Genomic DNA, 18,572 nt, shown 5'->3' with positions numbered 1-18,572 from the left:
AGTGGCTGCAGGTGTGTGGATATGTGTACTTCTATTAGAGAAAGAGCAAATTTTGACAGTTAGTGCAAATGCTGTTTTCTGTTGCTCGATTCTATGCACCATATGTCACTGAACTATAGGTGAGGGGTTGCCTTTCCTTAATTTTATGTATTATTCCAGCTGAGTATTTCCAGTGTTGTTCTACAATCAAAAAGATTTGTAGCATAGTTCCAAATTATGTGCTGAGCGAGACTGAGAGGAATCTAAAATACCCACTGTGGTTCAATAGCCAAGTCAGAAAGATTTTGCAAAATTGAAAAAATCCTCAGCACAGATGTAAGTGAATTAAAAGTGTAGTTTGAAAATAAAATCAGAACAAAGCCAAAATCGATGTAAGGAGCACAATTAAAGAAGTGTTAAGAGAATTCAAAACTAATAATTTACCAGCTGATCTTATGAAAAATTCTAAGAAATTATGGTATGTAATGTTAGTAAGTTGATTGAAATCATCAGTTCCATTGTTCAGTGGCCACACAGGCACCAAAATGGAAGAAAGCATGGAGAAGACTGAAATAGTTTTCTTCCCAAATCGTTTCTCTGTGGAAAATAATAATGTGGCACCTCCTTTCGAGCATTACACAAATACTGAAATGTCAATATTCGTGCACTAGAGAATCAACTAGGCCGCTCAGCAGTGGAAAGGCATCATGGCTGAATGAGGTACCTCTGACGTTGTATTTTGAGTCATAAATACAATAATAAAATTCTGTAATTATTTCAGTGACATGTTTTACAGGTGGATTCTTCAGGAAATATCAGGCTGTACTGAATACCAGGGTCATGGCAATAGGGATGGATGGTGAAACGTAAAAGATGTTCAAAGGGAACAGTAATATTTCCAGGCCAAATGCAGATTAAGAGAGAGTCAGGCAGACACAGCCATTCTTTTCATCAGCAGAATTAAACAAAAAGAGCCAGATGGACACAAAACACGAGAAAGAGGCAACGGCATGGGCAGGTGATCTAAGGCTGTCTGCTCTGCATCAGCTGCTGACTGCAGGGTAGTGGAATTCACAAGTGACTCCACCCAGCCAGACACGAAGCCCCCATGGCTTTTCTCCCAGGCCTCTCAGTTTGTCATCACAATAATACTGGTCTGTACGGGCTCCGTACTAACGTCGAGTTTCGGGCCAACAATCTGCCACTCGTGTAGTGGCTCACGTTCCTGTCTGTAACCACTAGGTACTGATGGTCAGAGTAGGTGCATTTGTACAAGGTGCCTCCCCGGTCATGCACACAAGTTATTTTTATTATTTAAATTTTACACAGAGGCCACTCTTTTCATCTGTTGCCTCTCAGCTGACGTGATAACAGTCAGCCGGTTCACACCAGAATACAACAAGCCATCGTCAGCAAAGCCACCTGCCCAATGGAATCGTGTCGCAGGCAGGATTACCTGGCTTGTGGAACTGAGGGTTGTCAGAGCCATGACGAGAAAACATTGCTCTCCTCTGTTCTGAACTACCTTCTGGAGCAGATGCTAAATGGCTCTACCTTTTAATTTTCCCTTTTCCTTTTAGATGGGTCTGGGGCTGCTGGAGTTATCTTACCGCAGTCCCTGGCATGCCTTGCCATGTAATCCCTGTAGAAAATAAACTGATATCATTTCTTTTTCTAAACCAGAGTACTGTATATTAATTATAAACATGCACTGCATTCCAATCCTGTACACCTTAATTAATTTATCCATTTGTGTCTTCCCTTAGTGTACAAATATGAACATGCTGGAGAATTCTGGTAATAAGATTTTGTGAATCACATTAAATTTCTTTATCATTCTCCTACTTGATACTGAATGTCTTTTGGTCTGTGCAAAAAGCCACATTTGAAAATGCAATTTTTCAGCTTGTCATATCTTTCTCTCTATTAATCACAGAGAAAAGGTGTGTTTTGGATAGCCTAGTGACCATTTGTATACTTGTCAGAAAAACGGGTATACTGTAGCTGTCCCACAGAATAGAGTAAAAATTTAAACATTGCACACTTTCCCCAGACAAAATTGAGAAAATGAGCTGGTTCTTTTGCATTGGGTGAGGTGTATGTTGGACTTAAGGTGGCTTACAAAAGCACCATTTGTTCACTGACAGTTCCTACCAAAACCCCAAAATAACCTTGATATTTTGGTACCAAAAGTACCAGTTGTGGGACTGGACACTTCTATAATTTCTGTTGTTGGAAAATTCTCAAAATTTGTATCATTTGTTCTTAAGATGATCTCAACACTTGCTCACAGTGTATCTAGTGTAATCAGATTGATCTGTCAGTGGATGCTGTCCTTTAGATCAGGAAGAGTTGAGTTACACCCACGATCAACATGATCTTTCTGGTATCCCCACAACCAAACGTCATGCAGATATACACTCCTGGAAATGGAAAAAACAACACATTGACACCGGTGTGTCAGACCCACCATACTTGCTCCGGACACTGCGAGAGGGCTGTACAAGCAATGATCACACGCACTGCACAGCGGACACACCAGGAACCGCGGTGTTGGCCGTCGAATGGCGCTAGCTGCGCAGCATTTGTGCACCGCCGCCGTCAGTGTCAGCCAGTTTGCCGTGGCATACGGAGCTCCATCGCAGTCTTTATCACTGGTAGCATGCCGCGACAGCGTGGACGTGAACCGTATGTGCAGTTGACGGACTTTGAGCGAGGGTGTATAGTGGGCATGCGGGGGGCCGGGTGGACGTACCGCCGAATTGCTCAACACGTGGGGCGTGAGGTCTCCACAGTACATCGATGTTGTCGCCAGTGGTCGGCGGAAGGTGCACGTGCCCGTCGACCTGGGACCGGACCGCAGTGACGCACGGATGCACGCCAAGACCGTAGGATGCGACGCACTGCCGTAGGGGACCGCACCGCCACTTCCCAGCAAATTAGGGACACTGTTGCTCCTAGGGTATCGGCGAGGACCATTCGCAACCATCTCCATGAAGCTGGGCTACGGTCCCGCACACCGTTAGGCCGTCTTCCGCTCACGCCCCAACATCGTGCAGCCCGCCTCCAGTGGTGTCGCGACAGGCATGAATGGAGGAACGAATGGAGACGTGTCGTCTTCAGCGATGAGAGTCGCTTCTGCCTTGGTGCCAATGATGGTCGTATGCGTGTTTGGCGCCGTGCAGGTGAGTGCCACAATCAGGACTGCATACGACCGAGGCACATAGGGCCAACACCTGGCATCATGGTGTGGGGAGCGATCTCCTACACTGGCCGTACACCACTGGTGATCGTCGAGGGGACACTGAATAGTGCACGGTACATCCAAACCGTCATCGAACCCATCGTTCTACCATTCCTAGACCGGCAAGGGAACTTGCGGTTCCAACAGGACAATGCACGTCCGCATGTATCCCATGCCACCCAACGTGCTCTAGAAGGTGTAAGTCAACTACCCTGGCCAGCAAGATCTCCGGATCTGTCCCCCATTGAGCATGTTTGGGACTGGATGAAGCGTCGTCTCACGCGGTCTGCACGTCCAGCACGAACGCTGGTCCAACTGAGGCGCCAGGTGGAAATGGCATGGCAAGCCGTTCCACAGGACTACATCCAACATCTCTACGATCGTCTCCATGGGAGAATAGCAGCCTGCATTACTGCGAAAGGTGGATATACACTGTACTAGTGCCGACATTGTGCATGCTCTGTTGCCTGTGTCTATGTGCCTGTGGTTCTGTCAGTGTGATCATGTGATGTATCTGACCCCAGGAATGTGTCAATAAAGTTTCCCCTTCCTGGGACAATGAATTCATGGTGTTCTTATTTCAATTTCCAGGAGTGTAGGTTGAAGAATTTGGATGTTGGGCCAAACATCATGAAATTTCCTGTAGATGATGTGCTCATTAGCAAAGGTTTCCCAAAGCAAATCTTTCACCTGGCAAGCAACATGTGGTGTTGCCTGCTCTTGCGTGAAAATAGTGTTGTGGATGCAGTTACGTTCTTGCAAAGTTGGAATCATATATTGCACAAGGAGGTCCTTATAATATGCAGATATAACTTACACCTAACAGACTCTCAGGTGTCATCTCCTCGTAGAAAAATGGACTCAAAATGAAGGAGCTTGTGAAACCACACCACATGTTCATATAAGCTGAGTGCAGTGGATGTGCCTGTACAACATGTGGCAGAGCAGAACCCCCATAGGTGACTGTTCTGTGCATTCACAGCACTGTGCAGAGCAAAATATGCCTTGTCCATCCAAGGCATATTCTCTGCCCACATGTCATCCATTTCTGTGTGTGCCAAAAAACTAAGGGCAAAGTCACAACATTGGAGCTTATGTTGATGTGTCTTTTGGTACACATTCTGAATCTCGTAGGGATACCAGTGTAAAATTTGACGCAAAATCTTTTGAACTTTCAACCAGGGGGAAACAATTCCCATGACATAGCTGGAGCACTGGCTGCATGGTCAGCTATAGCTACTTTAATTTCATCAACTACTTCCATGTGAATGGACTGCCTCCGTCTTCCTGCTGCACCACCTAATTCATCCGTTTCTTCAAATTTTTTGGTATTGTTTTTAGCACTTTTATTGACATGGGACCCCTTTGTAGCTTTTTCTGTCAACAATATCCCCAAAATGCAGCACTGCTGTTGCTGCCATTGTGATAAAGCAAATTTACCAGGGTGCACAGTCTTTCTTCTCAACAGCCATTGTGTTTTATCAGAAAATTTCAACCTCCTTAACCCTTACACCAACGGTCACTTCACAAAAGAAATCAACACATATTGCAAAGTTGCAAATTGCACAGTGTCATCTAAACAGGAAACATTCACATTCTGACTGCTTACAACTTTTTACCTGGTGTCGAAAGTGGAACTTTTTTTCCCGCCATACTCCGTAAGTGCACCAATCGGTGAACACACCTTCAATGTCCGGCAGTGTATGCAGCTCACACTGCTGCACTGGGAATACCATCAGTTTAATTATAGCCACCCAGTATGTTAGAAGTGAAGGAAGCTACATCATTCTCATACAGAATTGGTGAAATCCAACATCGCATCCAATGAACAATGACACATGTTGGTAAATCAAGAAAATCGAATATCAGCAAGCATGCATAAAGTTCCATAATATGATTTTGGTTGTCTTCTACAATTCCCCCCCCCCCCCCCCCCCCCCTTCCCTGCATTGGATTCTACAACAGATTTAATTTTGTTGAGATTTATACTTTCATCAACATTTTAGAGTGCTCACAGACTATGAAACAGGCACATGGACTATGAAACATGTGTGCAGGGATACACACATCTAGATGCTTTTCATGACTGTAAGCTTGCTTTTACTGAGATATTGTTAGTGATGGCTGATCTCAGTTCTATTTTAAATCTGTTCTTGCCAGTATTATAGATGTTGACAATATTGCCAATGAAAAGCAGTTTTGAGCTATAATTTCCCAATAATCATGGGGTGAAAGTTCCTTAAATTCTTGGCCTCAAATGGCCATGTGCCCATGATCTATACTTGTGGTTCTGGAATAATTTTGTTGAGTCATTAACTACCATGGAACTAGGTATGCCGACTGGCACTGTGCCCTTGATATTGCACAAGTTATTGTTGGAAAAGTTCAAAAATATTGGCATGCCCATTCAGATTTTTAATTTTGTCTTGTGTTCTTCTGCTTCATCCTTGGCCTGTTGTTTTGACTGTCAGTCTCCTAGGATTGGGTCAGCAATGGGGACATCCCTTGTACTGCATGGTCTGCTGCAGTGCAATTGGTTGACACACTCTCAAGTTTGACCTAATTCTTCTACCAGAGAGTTTTTAAGTGTTCCTTGCTGATGACTGCTGGCTGGTGTCATGGAAATGTGTGTTTTGCAAAGAAAACGGACTTTATGTGACTCAAAGCAAGGTGTCTACTGCACACAGCTGAAGTTTGGAACACTTCTTAGATTAACCTGAGTAATTAAAGATAATAAGAGAAACATCTATGAAAGTGCCACTGCTAAATGTTCATTTTATCATTGTTGCCTGGTCACTCATAAATAAAAATGAAATGCAGCATCTTTCAATTTTTCACTGAGTGCGGTTCCCCCAATAGTTGTGAATACAACTTGTACATGAGTCAGTAGAGGAAAAGACACAGACAGCGACAACAGATAACCAAATATTATTGTTTCAGGGGCTCTTCCTTGAAGGTGCAAGATGGGATAGGGAACTTCGTGTGCTCAATGAATCATATCCAAAATTGCTGTTTGATGTAGTTCCAATAATCTGGTTGAAGCCAGGAGTTAAGGTAACACAATTAAATAATATTTTATAACATTTCTAAGAATTTTTCTTTGCTTTGAAATTAGTGAATCATGTTATACTTGAAACATGTCACATCCACATTAATGAAATTGTTTGGTTGTAACTATTAGAGCAGTACCTTGTGATACTTGGAAAGCAACAACTTAGTGAAAGAGCAAGTCCATAAATATCACACCAAATAATGGTACTATTTACATTCCCATACATTTCCATGATAAAAGTGCATTAAGTTACTACATGAATCAAGACATAAGTGTCCTGTGCAGAACATTTTATTTCTGAAAGGAATTAGCAGCTTTTTTCCATCTTTTGCTTTGTGATTCCTTTTGGTGAGATCTAGACTGCTGCTCTCATGATGCAGTTGTGGTAGATATTTCTCTTTTGGCCTTGTGTGTGTCACCCTCCCCTACCCCAAACTCCCTCTCCCTTTTTTCTGGCCATGAAGAAGGATGAAAAAAGTTTAAACTACCTTTTATAGAATTAATATTCACTCAGTTGCAGAGTGTGCACTGATTTGAAAATTCCTGGCAAATTAAAACTAAGTGCCAGACCAGGACTTGAACCAACTGTGCTTTCCATAGGAAAGTGCTCTGTCTGCTGATCCATTCAAGCACAAGTTGTGGCCCACACATATAGCTTCACTTTCACTTGTACTTTTTCTCCTATCTTCCAAACTTCACAGAAATGCTGTGCTCCATGGTTTAAATCTGTCAGGAAATTTCAAAATATAGTTTGTTTACCTAATTCTACTGGCATGGCAGTGGATGAAGCAGACAAATAGAAACCATAAAGCTAGGGCTCCTGCTTCTTCCTTTACCTGGTTTTTTACATCTCTCTCTTTCTCTCTCCCTCTCTCCCTCTCTCTCTCTCTCTCTCTCTCTCTCTCTCTCTCTCTCTCTCTCTCTCTCTCTCTCTCACGCTCTCTTTATCTCTCTCTTTTAAAAAAGAAAAAGAAAAAACTGTGAAATGTCTTAGAGCACGTACAAAGCTGGTATTAAATAAGACTTTATATGATACCTACTACAGAAACGTCATTATGGTTTTGAATATTGGGTGCCTGTTTGAATGAATTATTATAAATATTTATCTTATGCAAGTCTCAGAAAGTATGAAGCAATCAGTAAATATAATTATTTGAGGAAAATTCATCAACATTTTGAAATGGCGTTAAATTTGATTATTTTAATGTTAAAAATATGCTGTAGAAGTAATAGCTACTTAGAAATTAAACTTTAGTTTGCAGCTGAGAAATTGTTAGCATGCAGGTGGTTGCAGTTATTAAGTGTCAGTGGTGGTAGTAATAGACATTGTTATCAAGGACAACAGAACTAAGTTTTGTAGTAATAGTAATAGCTCATATTTTTAAATAAGACTTATAAACTTTCCATTGGCTATGAAATGTAACAGCTAGCAGGTTCTCCTCCACTTTAAATTAAAAGTATATGTTGAGTCTTGTTATCCTAATTCCAAACTGAGAAGTATAATCATAAGTAATGTGAAATATTGTATCTGTTAAATATTATACATGTATATTTCATCAAATTACTATTTATATGGACCCTGAGAGGTCAGTGACTTACCCCAGTTTTTAGAGAGATTTCAAAGTGGCCACCGTACCAATGTGTTTAATAAAAATAAGAGGAAATTCTCTTTTGACAGAGATCTTTGGAGGTGGCAGCAAGAGACTTTGTGCTTTGTTTTGTGTGGAGTGATAATGGTTCTTCTTGGTCCATTGTAACAACCTCAAGATATGAATAAAACGGTTTGGAAACTATAAAAACAATATGTGTAGCACAATTAATGGCATGTAATTGACTGCCTGGCCAGTGGTCATATCACCAGAAAATCTCAATCATCTTTTACACACCAGTGGATGCAGATCAGCTCACAGTGCCAACAGTGCAGAAAGTGGAGAGGAACTTTTCAGCTAAGATTATAAAAAAGTATTAATTATTTTACTCAGCAAAGTTGAAAAAAAAACCTGGCTATTGCATTCGAAATGTGTATTACTTCATACTAGTGTAGCAAGTATGATTAAAACTACTCTCAGTTTGTGATGTAGTTACTAATTTGTGTACATTAGCACCTGATACCAAAATTATTTATGCAACAGATACTTATTTAAATAAGCAATGTTCGTATACCGTATATACATGTGTCTTTCATAAAATAAATACTGTTAGCCACCTGTCCATGTTAAATAAATATTGTCACAGTGATCATGTGTGACTACTGTCTCAAACTAGTGAGAAATGGTTGACATTGTGAGACTGTCTTCACAGATTTCAAAAAGTTGAGAGTTGCAATTGGCAACAGTTGTTTTTGTGGTTTTCAGTCTGAAAGCTGATGTGATGCAACTCTCCACACTAGGTTATTCTGTGCAAATTTCTTTATAGATACATAACTACCATATCCTACATCCATCTGAACTTGCCTACTCTATTCCTCTACAGCTCTTACCCCACACACATACTTTGGTTACCATTTTGACGATTCCTTGACGCTTAAATATGAATCCTGTCAACTGTTCCTTCTTGTAGTCAGATTGAACCATAAGTTTCTTTTTCCCACAATTTGATTCAGTAGCACCACATTAGTTATTCGATCTACACGTCTACTCTCTGTAGCACCATATTTCAAATGCTTGTTTTCTCTCCTGTCAGAACTTTTTATAGGCAATGTGTTTTTTTTTCTTTTGAAAGCAACACGTCAGACAAATACTTTCAGAAAAGAGTTCTTAACACTTAAATTGGTATTAGATATGAACATATTCTTTGTTTTCAGAAATAATTCTCTACCCAAATTTCCCTTTGGTTTCATTCACAGCTTGCTCAATGTGCAGATTTTATGACATCAGGGAAAGGCTACAACCATGTCTCACTCCCTTTTCAAGTCTGGATTCTCTTTCACCACCTTTGAATTGTATCACTGCAATGTGGTTTCTGCACAAGTTGGTAGGACACATCTTGAGGCATCAAGGAGTTGTCAAAATGATAACCAATCAAAATGATAACCAAAGTATGTGTGGTAGGGTAAGAACTCTAGAGGAAGGCTAAGACTTGAATTTGGTAAGCAAGTGCAGATGGGTGCAGAATACGATAGTTATGCAGCAATAAACTATCTCTCTGTATTTTGTCCTTTCTACCTTCAAAATTTCGAACAGTGTAGTCCAGTCAGCATTGTCAAAAGCTTTTTCTAAATCCACAAATGCTATCAACCTATTTTCTAGGATTAGTCACAGATTCAGTACTGCCTCATAGGTTCCTACACTTCTCCAGAAACCCAAACTGAAGTTCCCCAAGGGCAACTTTTACCAGTTTCTCCATTGTTGTGTAATTAATTTCTGTCAATATTTTGCAACCATGACTATTAATTTGATGTTGTTGTTGTCTTCAGTCCTGAGACTGGTTTGATGCTGCTCTCCCTGCTACTCTATCCTGTGCAAGCTTCTTCATCTCCCAGTACTTACTGCAACCTACATCCTTCTGAATCTGCTTAGTGTATTCATCTCTTGGTCTCCCTCTATGATTTTTACCCTCCACGCTGCCCTCCAATGCTAAATTTGTGATCTCTTGCCTCAGAACATGTCCTACCAACCGGTCCCTTCTTCTTGTCAAGTTGTGCCACAAACTTCTCTTCTCCCCAATCCTATTCAATACCTCCTCATTAGTTATGTGATCTATCCATCTAATCTTCAGCATTCTTCTGTAGCACCACATTTCGAAAGCTTCTATTCTTTTCTTGTCCAAACTATTTATTGTCCATGTTTCACTTCCATACATGGCTACACTCCATACAAATACTTTCAGAAACGACTTCCTGACACTTAAATCTATACTCGATGTTAATAAATTTCTCTTCTTCAGAAACGCTTTCCTTGCCATTGCCAGTCTACATTTTATATCCTCTCTACTTCAACCATCATCAGTTATTTTGCTCCTCAAATAGCAAAATTCCTTTACTACTTTAAGTGTCTCTTTTCCTAATCTAATTCCCTCAGCGTCACCCAACTTAATTCGACTACATTTCATTATCCTCGTTTTGCTTTTGTTGATGTTCATCTTATATCCTCCTTTCAAGACACTGTCCATTCCGTTCAACTGCTCTTCCAAGTCCTTTGCTGACTCTGACAGAATTACAATGTCATCGGCTAACCTCAAAGTTTTTATTTCTTCTCCATGGACCATAATACCTACTCCGAATTTTTCTTTTGTTTCCTTTACTGCTTGCTCAATATACAGATTGAACAGCATCGGGGAGAGGCTTCAACCCTGCCTCACTACCTTCCCAACCGCTGCTTCCCTTTCATGCCCCTCGACTCTTATAACTGCCATCTGGTTTCTGTACAAATTGTAAATAGCCTTTTGCTCCCTGTATTTTACCCCTGCCACCTTTAGAATTTGAAAGAGAGTATTCCAGTCAACATTGTCAAAAGCTTTCTCTAAGTCCACAAATGCTAGAAATGTAGGTTTGCCTTTCCTTAGTCTATTTTCTGAGATAAGTCATAGGGTCAGTATTGCCTCACGTGTTCCAACATTTCTGCGGAATCCAAACTGATCTTTGCCGAGGTCGGCTTCTACCAGTTTTTCCATTCGTCTGTAAAGAATTCATGTTGGTATTTTGCAGCTGTGACTTATTACAAACTGATAGTTTGGTAATTTTCATATCTGTCAACACCTGCTTTCTTTGGGATTGGAATTATTATATTCTTCTTGAAGTCTGAGGGTATTTCGCCTGTCTCATACATCTTGCTCATCAGATGGTAGAGTTTTGTCAGGAATGGGTCTCCCAAGACTGTCAGTAGTTCTAGTGGAATTTTGTCTACTCCTGGGGCCTCATTTTGGCTTAGGTCTTTCAGTGCTTTGTCAAAGTCTTCACGCAGTATCATATCTCCCATTTCATCTTCATCTACATCCTCTTCTATTTCCATAATATTGTCCTCAAGTACATCGCCCTTGTATAGACCCTCTATATACTCCTTCCACCTTTCTGCTTTCCCTTCTTTGCTTAGAACTGGGTTTCCATCTGAGCTTTTGATATTCATACAAAAGGCTTTCTTTTCTCCAAAGGTCCCTTTAATTTTCCTGTAGGATTAATTTGATGGTATTATAATAGTAATGCCTGTCAGCAGCTGCCAGTTTGGAATTTTAACACTTCATGCTTCATCTTTTAGAAAGCCAGTTTTGTTTTTTCCTTATGATCACATCTTCCGGAGTAGTCCCTACCCACTGATCTCAATGGAGGACTATTTTACCTCCAGAATATTTTACCCAAGATGATGTCATTACCATTATACCACACGTACTCTCAGGAAAAAGAAATAACATTTGTAGTTTCCCCTTGCTTTTGGATGGTAACAGTTCCAGTTAATGTTACAAAGCCAGATCAGTCAGTCATCCATACTGTTGTCACTGCAAATGCCAAAAACGTTGGTGCTCCTGTTCGGGAATATCTTGTTTGTATGGCCTCTCCATAGATATCCCTCCATTGCAGTAACACCTAAGATAAGGCTACCCGTATGATTGAGGTACGCAAGCTGCCACACATTGGCTAGGACCATAGTTCTTGGGGGTGGGTGGGGGGGGGGGGGCAGGGGGGAGGAGGGGGGGAGTTAGCAGTAACAAGGTTAGGAGTAGACAGCGGACTAGATGGCCAGACTGTGGTCAAATCTGGCAGTCTTCTAGATTTATTATAGATACCCATTTAGTTCAAGAACTATCTGGCAAGGTAAGGAAGTAAGTACAAGATGAAGCTAATACTGGTCCAAGGGTCCATCCTGCTTTGGAGTGATCTTGAAAGGCGAATGTCAAATAGAACTCCCTTGGGGTGTCAAATAGAACTCCCTTGGTGGTGAATGCCAAGTAAGTAATATTTTTAAGGAATCAGCAAGTCACCTGTGGATCGGGACCTTGGGGGAAATATCTTTGTAAAGAAGATAATGTTGTGATTATTTTTTGTTTTTAAATTTTTTTGCCCTACAGAGAATGCTTCTCGCACTATGTTGGAAATCGTGTCACTCACTGTACAAACCAACACGTCCTGGACAAATAATTCTGCCAAACATTTAATGCAGACCCCAAGCATCACCAATAAACTGAGATGATCATACATGTGTATGATGAATGAATTACCAGCATTTGATTGCACTAAACATGACATGTGAATAGTGAATAGTGAATAGTGTTTTATTCGTCTCATAACATACAATTTCTAATCATATGATTAGTGTACAGGAGACACGTCAAAAAATGGATAACACAACTTAAGCCTAATTGGTACAAAGAATTTTAACATTAATATAAACTTTTATTTTTCTTTCCTCCCTTTTGTGTAGGACAGCTACATTTACACGCAAGATTATATGTAAATTTCTCCTGCTCAAATGTTCAGTTCATCCTTCATGAACTCCTCAACAGAGTAGTAGCAGCATTTGACAAGTATATCATATAGCTTCGTTTTCAGTGTCTCTAGGTTCATACTCAGAATATTATTTCCATTTAGCTTGTTATGAATTTTCATTGCCATATAATGAGGAGACTGCGCATATAGGTTTAAGCGATGAGTGGGAAGCATAAAATTGTCTTTGTTTCTCATGTTATAAGCGTGATTGAAACAGTTTTTCTCGGATAACTCTAAATTGCTATGTAGAAAGATGATAATATCATAGATGTATAAGGAGGGAACTGTTAATAACTGTTGTTTTTCAAATAGTGGGCGACATGATGTCCGTGGATGGGCAGTACACATGTTCCTTATTATTCTTTTCTGTATCTTTAGTATGCGCAATATATTGCTTGAATTTCCCCAAAAAATAATACCGTACCTTACAACTGATTGAAAGTACCTGTGGTATGCAATTTTCGTTGTATTCATGTCTGTTGCACCAGCTAATATTTGCATAGCAAATGCAAAGCTACATAATTTGTTTAACAGGTAGTCAACATGTTTATTCCAATTTAAATTTTTATCTAGATTTAACCCTAAAAACTTCACAGAATCCACTTCTTCTATATCCTGATTTTTATGAGTTATTTTTATTTCTTGGGGCTTTTACTGTTTTGTTCTGAATTGGACCATGTGGGTTTTGGGGATGTTCAATCTTAATCCATTCAGTTGGAACCATGTTTCTAGTTTGTTCATTCTGTTTATTATGTAGAGAGGGATGTTTTCTGGCTCCTGGTTTTCAATTAATACAGATGTGTCATCTGCAAATAAAATCAATGGAGCATTTATATTGTTCGGTAAATCATTAACATAGAACAAAAACAAAATAGGTCCTAGTATCGAGCCTTGAGGGACATCTTGGGCTACTGTTTTCCATTTTGAATAGTAATTTGCTGCATTTGATGAGACAATCACTCTTTGTTCCCTATTTGATAAGTATGAAGTAAGCCAATTTAGAACATTACCCTTGATCCCATACTTGTCAAGCTTATAGATGAGTAGTGCATGATTTACAGAGTCAAAGGCTTTTGTGAGATCACAAAATATTCCTGCAACTTTATTATGGTTGTCTAATGATGTGCTGATCTTGTCAATAAACTTGTTAATTGCATCAGTAGTACTTTTGCCACGCTGGAAACCAAATTGGTTTTTCGTAATAATATCATATTTCTCTATATAATTTCGAATCTGCATAGCAGCAGCATTTTCAAAGATTTTTGATACAGACTGGAAGGAGGGAGATGGGACGATAATTCCCCATATCCTCTCTTGACCCTTTTTTGAGCAACGGTTTTACTTCTGCATACTTCAGCACCTCTGGGAAGCTTACTTGTTCAAAGGATTGGTTTATTATTTTAGATAGCGGGTATCCTATTATTTTACACACAAATTTAAGGACTTTGCTGGTATTCCATCCCAACCTGCAGAATTTTTGTTTTTTAGTTTTAATATCATTTCTTCTACATCTATTGTTGAAACTGTTTTGAATTTTGTGCAGCATTCAGAATTATGATTTAGTCCAAAGGGACATACATTGTTCTCATAATCTGCAACATTAACCTCTGGTTAATGAAGAACTCATTGAAGCATTCTGAAATTTGAGCTGGATTTACAATGATCTCATCTTCAAGCTTAATTGTACTAATTCCATGTCTAGAGGCTTTGATACCTAATTCGTGTTTTACAACTGAGCACACTGCCTTTGATTTATTCTCATGTTTTAAGATTAAATTATTATTTGTCATTTGCTTTGCTGCTTTGACAACTTTCTTAAATGTACTTTTGTATCATTTAACATATTCAATAAATTCAATTTTTTTTTATTATGTCTTAGTTCCTTATGTAGCTGCCTTTTCTTAGCACTGGAGATTTTTTTACCTTTAGTGATCCATTTTAATTTTGTCATTTTATTAAAATAAGTTTTTTGTGGAAACATTTCATTGAAAACACTTAGAAAATCCGTTAGAAATGCTTCAAAATTTTCTGTGCATGAAATATTTTTATCGATGTGCCATTCTGTCTGCTTGAGCTTATCATGGAATAGAGTCAAAGTTTCTTGGTTGAAGATCCTTTTTACATAAGCTTTTTTACATGGGACTTCTCTACCTGCTCTGGGTAGCTCAATGAATAATGCTGAATGATCAGAAATTCCTAGATCTAGACAAAATTTATATCCATCTTCAAATACGTAATTTGTTAAAATATTGTCAACACGTGTAGCTGACTGAGCATTTTCTCTTGTAGATTCAGAAAAATTTAATTTGAAGCCATATTTTTTATGAAGTCTGTAAATTTTGATACTTCACATGTTTCATTCAACACATTGATGTTGAAATCAGCAGCAACCACAATTTTTTCCTCTTTTCTTTACTGAGGTATTCTAACAAACTCTAAAATTTACGTAGGAAATGCTCGGTTGTCACCTTCCCTGAGATTCTATAAATTGATATTATAACAACATTTAAGTCATTTAACTCAACACAGCAACCCTCAAAAATAGATTCTTCATCAAAACAATTGAAGTCACATCTTACATGGTAATCTAAATCAGAATGAATGAGTATGCATGAACCTCCTTGTGACTTATTTATCCTACAAAAGTTGGTAGCTACCTTGAAGTTTTCAATTTTATTTAAGATTTTTATGGTATCACTACTAAGCCAGTGTTCATTTAAACAAATTACTTTAACATTTAGAAATTCAGATAAAAAAACTTGTAGCTCATCTAACTTAGAGCTTCTGTCACATGAGTATTCAGCACTTAAACCATTTATATTAAAATGCATTATATAGTTACTACTAAGATCATCAATTTTATTTTTTAAAGACCTTATATTTAATAATGAGCCATCCTCACAAAAGGGTATGTCTGGATTCTTCTGTAGAAGCCCATCAGCTTGCTCACTTGGCTTGTGCATTTCTTTGTCACTTTGATATTGTGTACTTACATCCATAGTTACATTCTTGATGGCACTGGGTCTGGATGGGGTCTACATCTAAATCTTTCCTGTGAAAAGGTTACATACATCACTAAATTCATGAAGCATTCAGTTTAACCAAAGCACTGTCTATCCAATCCCTGTGTTACCAAAATCATCACTAATGTCTTTTAGGGTAAATGTTCCTGAAAGGCATGTTTGCTAAATGACTACTGTCACAGTAGCAGTAGAACAAAATACTGTAGCATAGACAACTTTCTTAATCATAACAATCATAAAAAATAGAAAGGTAAGCTTGTTCATATCTTTAAAAAACTCGAAACCTAAAGGTATTATAGATAGTATTACCAGATGCTCTCAGTTCTTTGGCTGTTTGTTCTTTTACGGTATTTAACAATCTGTCTTTTCCTACTTTGTTAAATCATTAATACATGCTTAGCATTTAGTATATAATGTAAATATATGTGTGTTTCAGGCCAATTTTATTCCTAAACCAACATATACCTGCCCTATATACAAGACTAGTGCAAGACGAGGTGTATTATCAACAACTGGTCACTCTACAAACTTCGTTATGTTCATGGAATTCCCCAGTGACAAGCCACCACAGCACTGGATTAATCGTGGAGTTGCTTGTCTCTGTCAGCTGGATGACTGATTCTTATGTATCAGTTTTACTATCATATTTCTTACACAGTATGTAATTTTCAACTGAAATATATATGATTGTAGGAGTGTGAAACATTTTTAATTCAGCAGTATCTGCATCTAATGACATAAGATTTGAAATTACCTGTTGCACAAATACTGGATATTTTCTGTGAGATTTATGACTAATATTTTCCTTTATAATTCAAAAATCCAGCATCAGTAAGCATAACAGTTGCCCAGAATACACAAAGGTTGTAGATTTTTGTGAAAAAGAGTTCACTGAACTTCCCATTTAGCAGTGGCCTATTGTGTAATAAATAATGCAAAGTCCTTTTGAAAAGGCGGCAGGTCATGTTTTTAAAATACACTCTGCCTTGTGGCAAACTCAGTCACACATATATTCAATAGTTGGTTGACCCTTTGCATCCGATCTGAAGTCTTGTGTCTTGAAAGTATATGGATTAATGGGCTACATTTATTCCATATTAAAGAAGTGAATAATGAGCTAAAATTTAAATTACCATATCAATTGGGACAGTCAAGAAGTACTGTGCTTCCAAGAGACTTTGAAATCCCATTTGTATCCTATAGATGGCAGTTGTGAGTTACTTCACCACAACCTTATTGCGAGGTAATTGAGCAGCTCAGGGAACACAAAAGCTATCACCACTGCCACGTGTTTTGAATTATAGGTTAACTGGAGCTACCTATGAGAAGCAGAAAGTAATACACTCAACAGACCTCAGGGCAGTGCTACCTGCCATAGGAACATAATGGCAAATGATTGATAACAATGGCTGGTGCTAAGAGAGACTTGTGTACATTTTCTGAGATTATAACCACAATTGACAAGTTACAAGAAAAGGAAAATGTTCTTAGTGATCCTGATATCTCTCACCAGGATACTGATTACATTACCAGTGACTCAGATGACTCAGAAGTATGTAAATTTGCAGGTCTGTTGCACTTAATATGTTTTGGAAATACAATGATAAGTGTATGTACATACTATTGTGTTCTGGAAATGAATGAAATATGAGGTTATTACTGAATGGCTGCTCTTCAAGGCATTACTGTGTGTATACACATATAGCTTCATTTATGTTTGTACAAATTACAATGACATCAGCAACATGTAGCGGAACTTTGAATTTCACCACGCTACACTCATTCCCTCAGATATAAATTATCTGTATTTTGTAGAACCAGTCTTATAGCCCTTGCCCCTCTGCAATCAGAAACAAAGTCAGCAGTTAAATACGTAGCACTGCACAGTGCAGGGTGGCTGACTCTTCCATATCTCCCGGGATCTCACGTATTTGCATATTTTGTTGTAATCTTCTGACTCTCATATTTTCAGGCTCATTTGGCATTTTTCTCCAGTTTTTAACTTTATTTCTTTTACATTAGTACAAATATTTTTTGAGTATTTGAACATTGTGTGCATGGTCAGAATTCATTGAAATGTTGGACAACTGATTCTATATTGACATTATGTCTATCAGTTATCTTAGAAATGATCAACTGATGCTTGGCGGTTAGACATGACTTCATTTCAGTGCCAGTGCTTCCTGTGAATCCTTGTTCAAGATTTTATGATGGGCGGTGAGGATGAAGCTAAAATGTTACCAAAAAAAGAAAACGAAGTGTATCTGTACATATTTTACAAAGTGGGAAGCTTTATATTGCTTCTAAAGCAAACTGCTCAGACTGCAAACATGAGTTTAGCATCACACATGGCAGCAAGAATGATTTTGTACAGAATATGAATACTTCAGGTGATAAATTATTACTATATATTCCAAAATATATATATATATCTTACTATTCAGCACCTAGTAGTTAGTTGTTGGCAATTTTCTGAGTTAACTTCTTGTATTTGGTTGTACATCACCAAAGCAAAGCCAATGATCTCACTACTTCATCCAAAATAACTTCAGCTCTCCTCATTGAGCAAAGGCCTAACAAACAATGACATGAAAAACCATTGCTGGTGAACTTTCATTAGTCTGTTACACAGTACAACACAATCTAAACTAGAGGATCTTGTATTGTGCGATCAGACTTATGAAGATCATGTTCAGTGAATCTAATGTGTCAAATAAAATATCTTGCAAATGAACTAAAGCTGAACTGATCATAATGAACATATTGCCTCCAAGAAGTGAGAACGATTTTTTGGAAATTTTAAATGACCCTTAAAATGTAGCATGTTCTTGTCTTTAGCAACAGATGCCTCCAGTC

General features: G+C 38.5%; 1 protein-coding gene across 1 annotated transcript in view; it reads left to right on the top strand.

Annotated features, from left to right (window-relative positions):
* Positions 1-16,404, top strand: part of LOC124594696 (dynein axonemal heavy chain 3) — a 1,186,267-nt gene extending 1,169,863 nt beyond the window's left edge. The window contains exons 67-68 of the mRNA XM_047133063.1: positions 6,164-6,277; positions 16,153-16,404. Of these exons, the coding sequence (XP_046989019.1) occupies positions 6,164-6,277; positions 16,153-16,335 (297 nt within the window). The 3' untranslated portion in view covers positions 16,336-16,404. The remainder of the gene's footprint in view (positions 1-6,163; positions 6,278-16,152) is intronic.
* Positions 16,405-18,572: the final 2,168 nt, after the last annotated feature.

Source organism: Schistocerca americana, chromosome 2, assembly GCF_021461395.2.
Source record: "Schistocerca americana isolate TAMUIC-IGC-003095 chromosome 2, iqSchAmer2.1, whole genome shotgun sequence".
In the NCBI taxonomy this organism is placed as follows: domain Eukaryota; kingdom Metazoa; phylum Arthropoda; class Insecta; order Orthoptera; family Acrididae; genus Schistocerca; species Schistocerca americana.
Note: the sequence above shows the minus strand (reverse complement) of the source record. Positions and strands in the feature narration are given on the sequence as shown.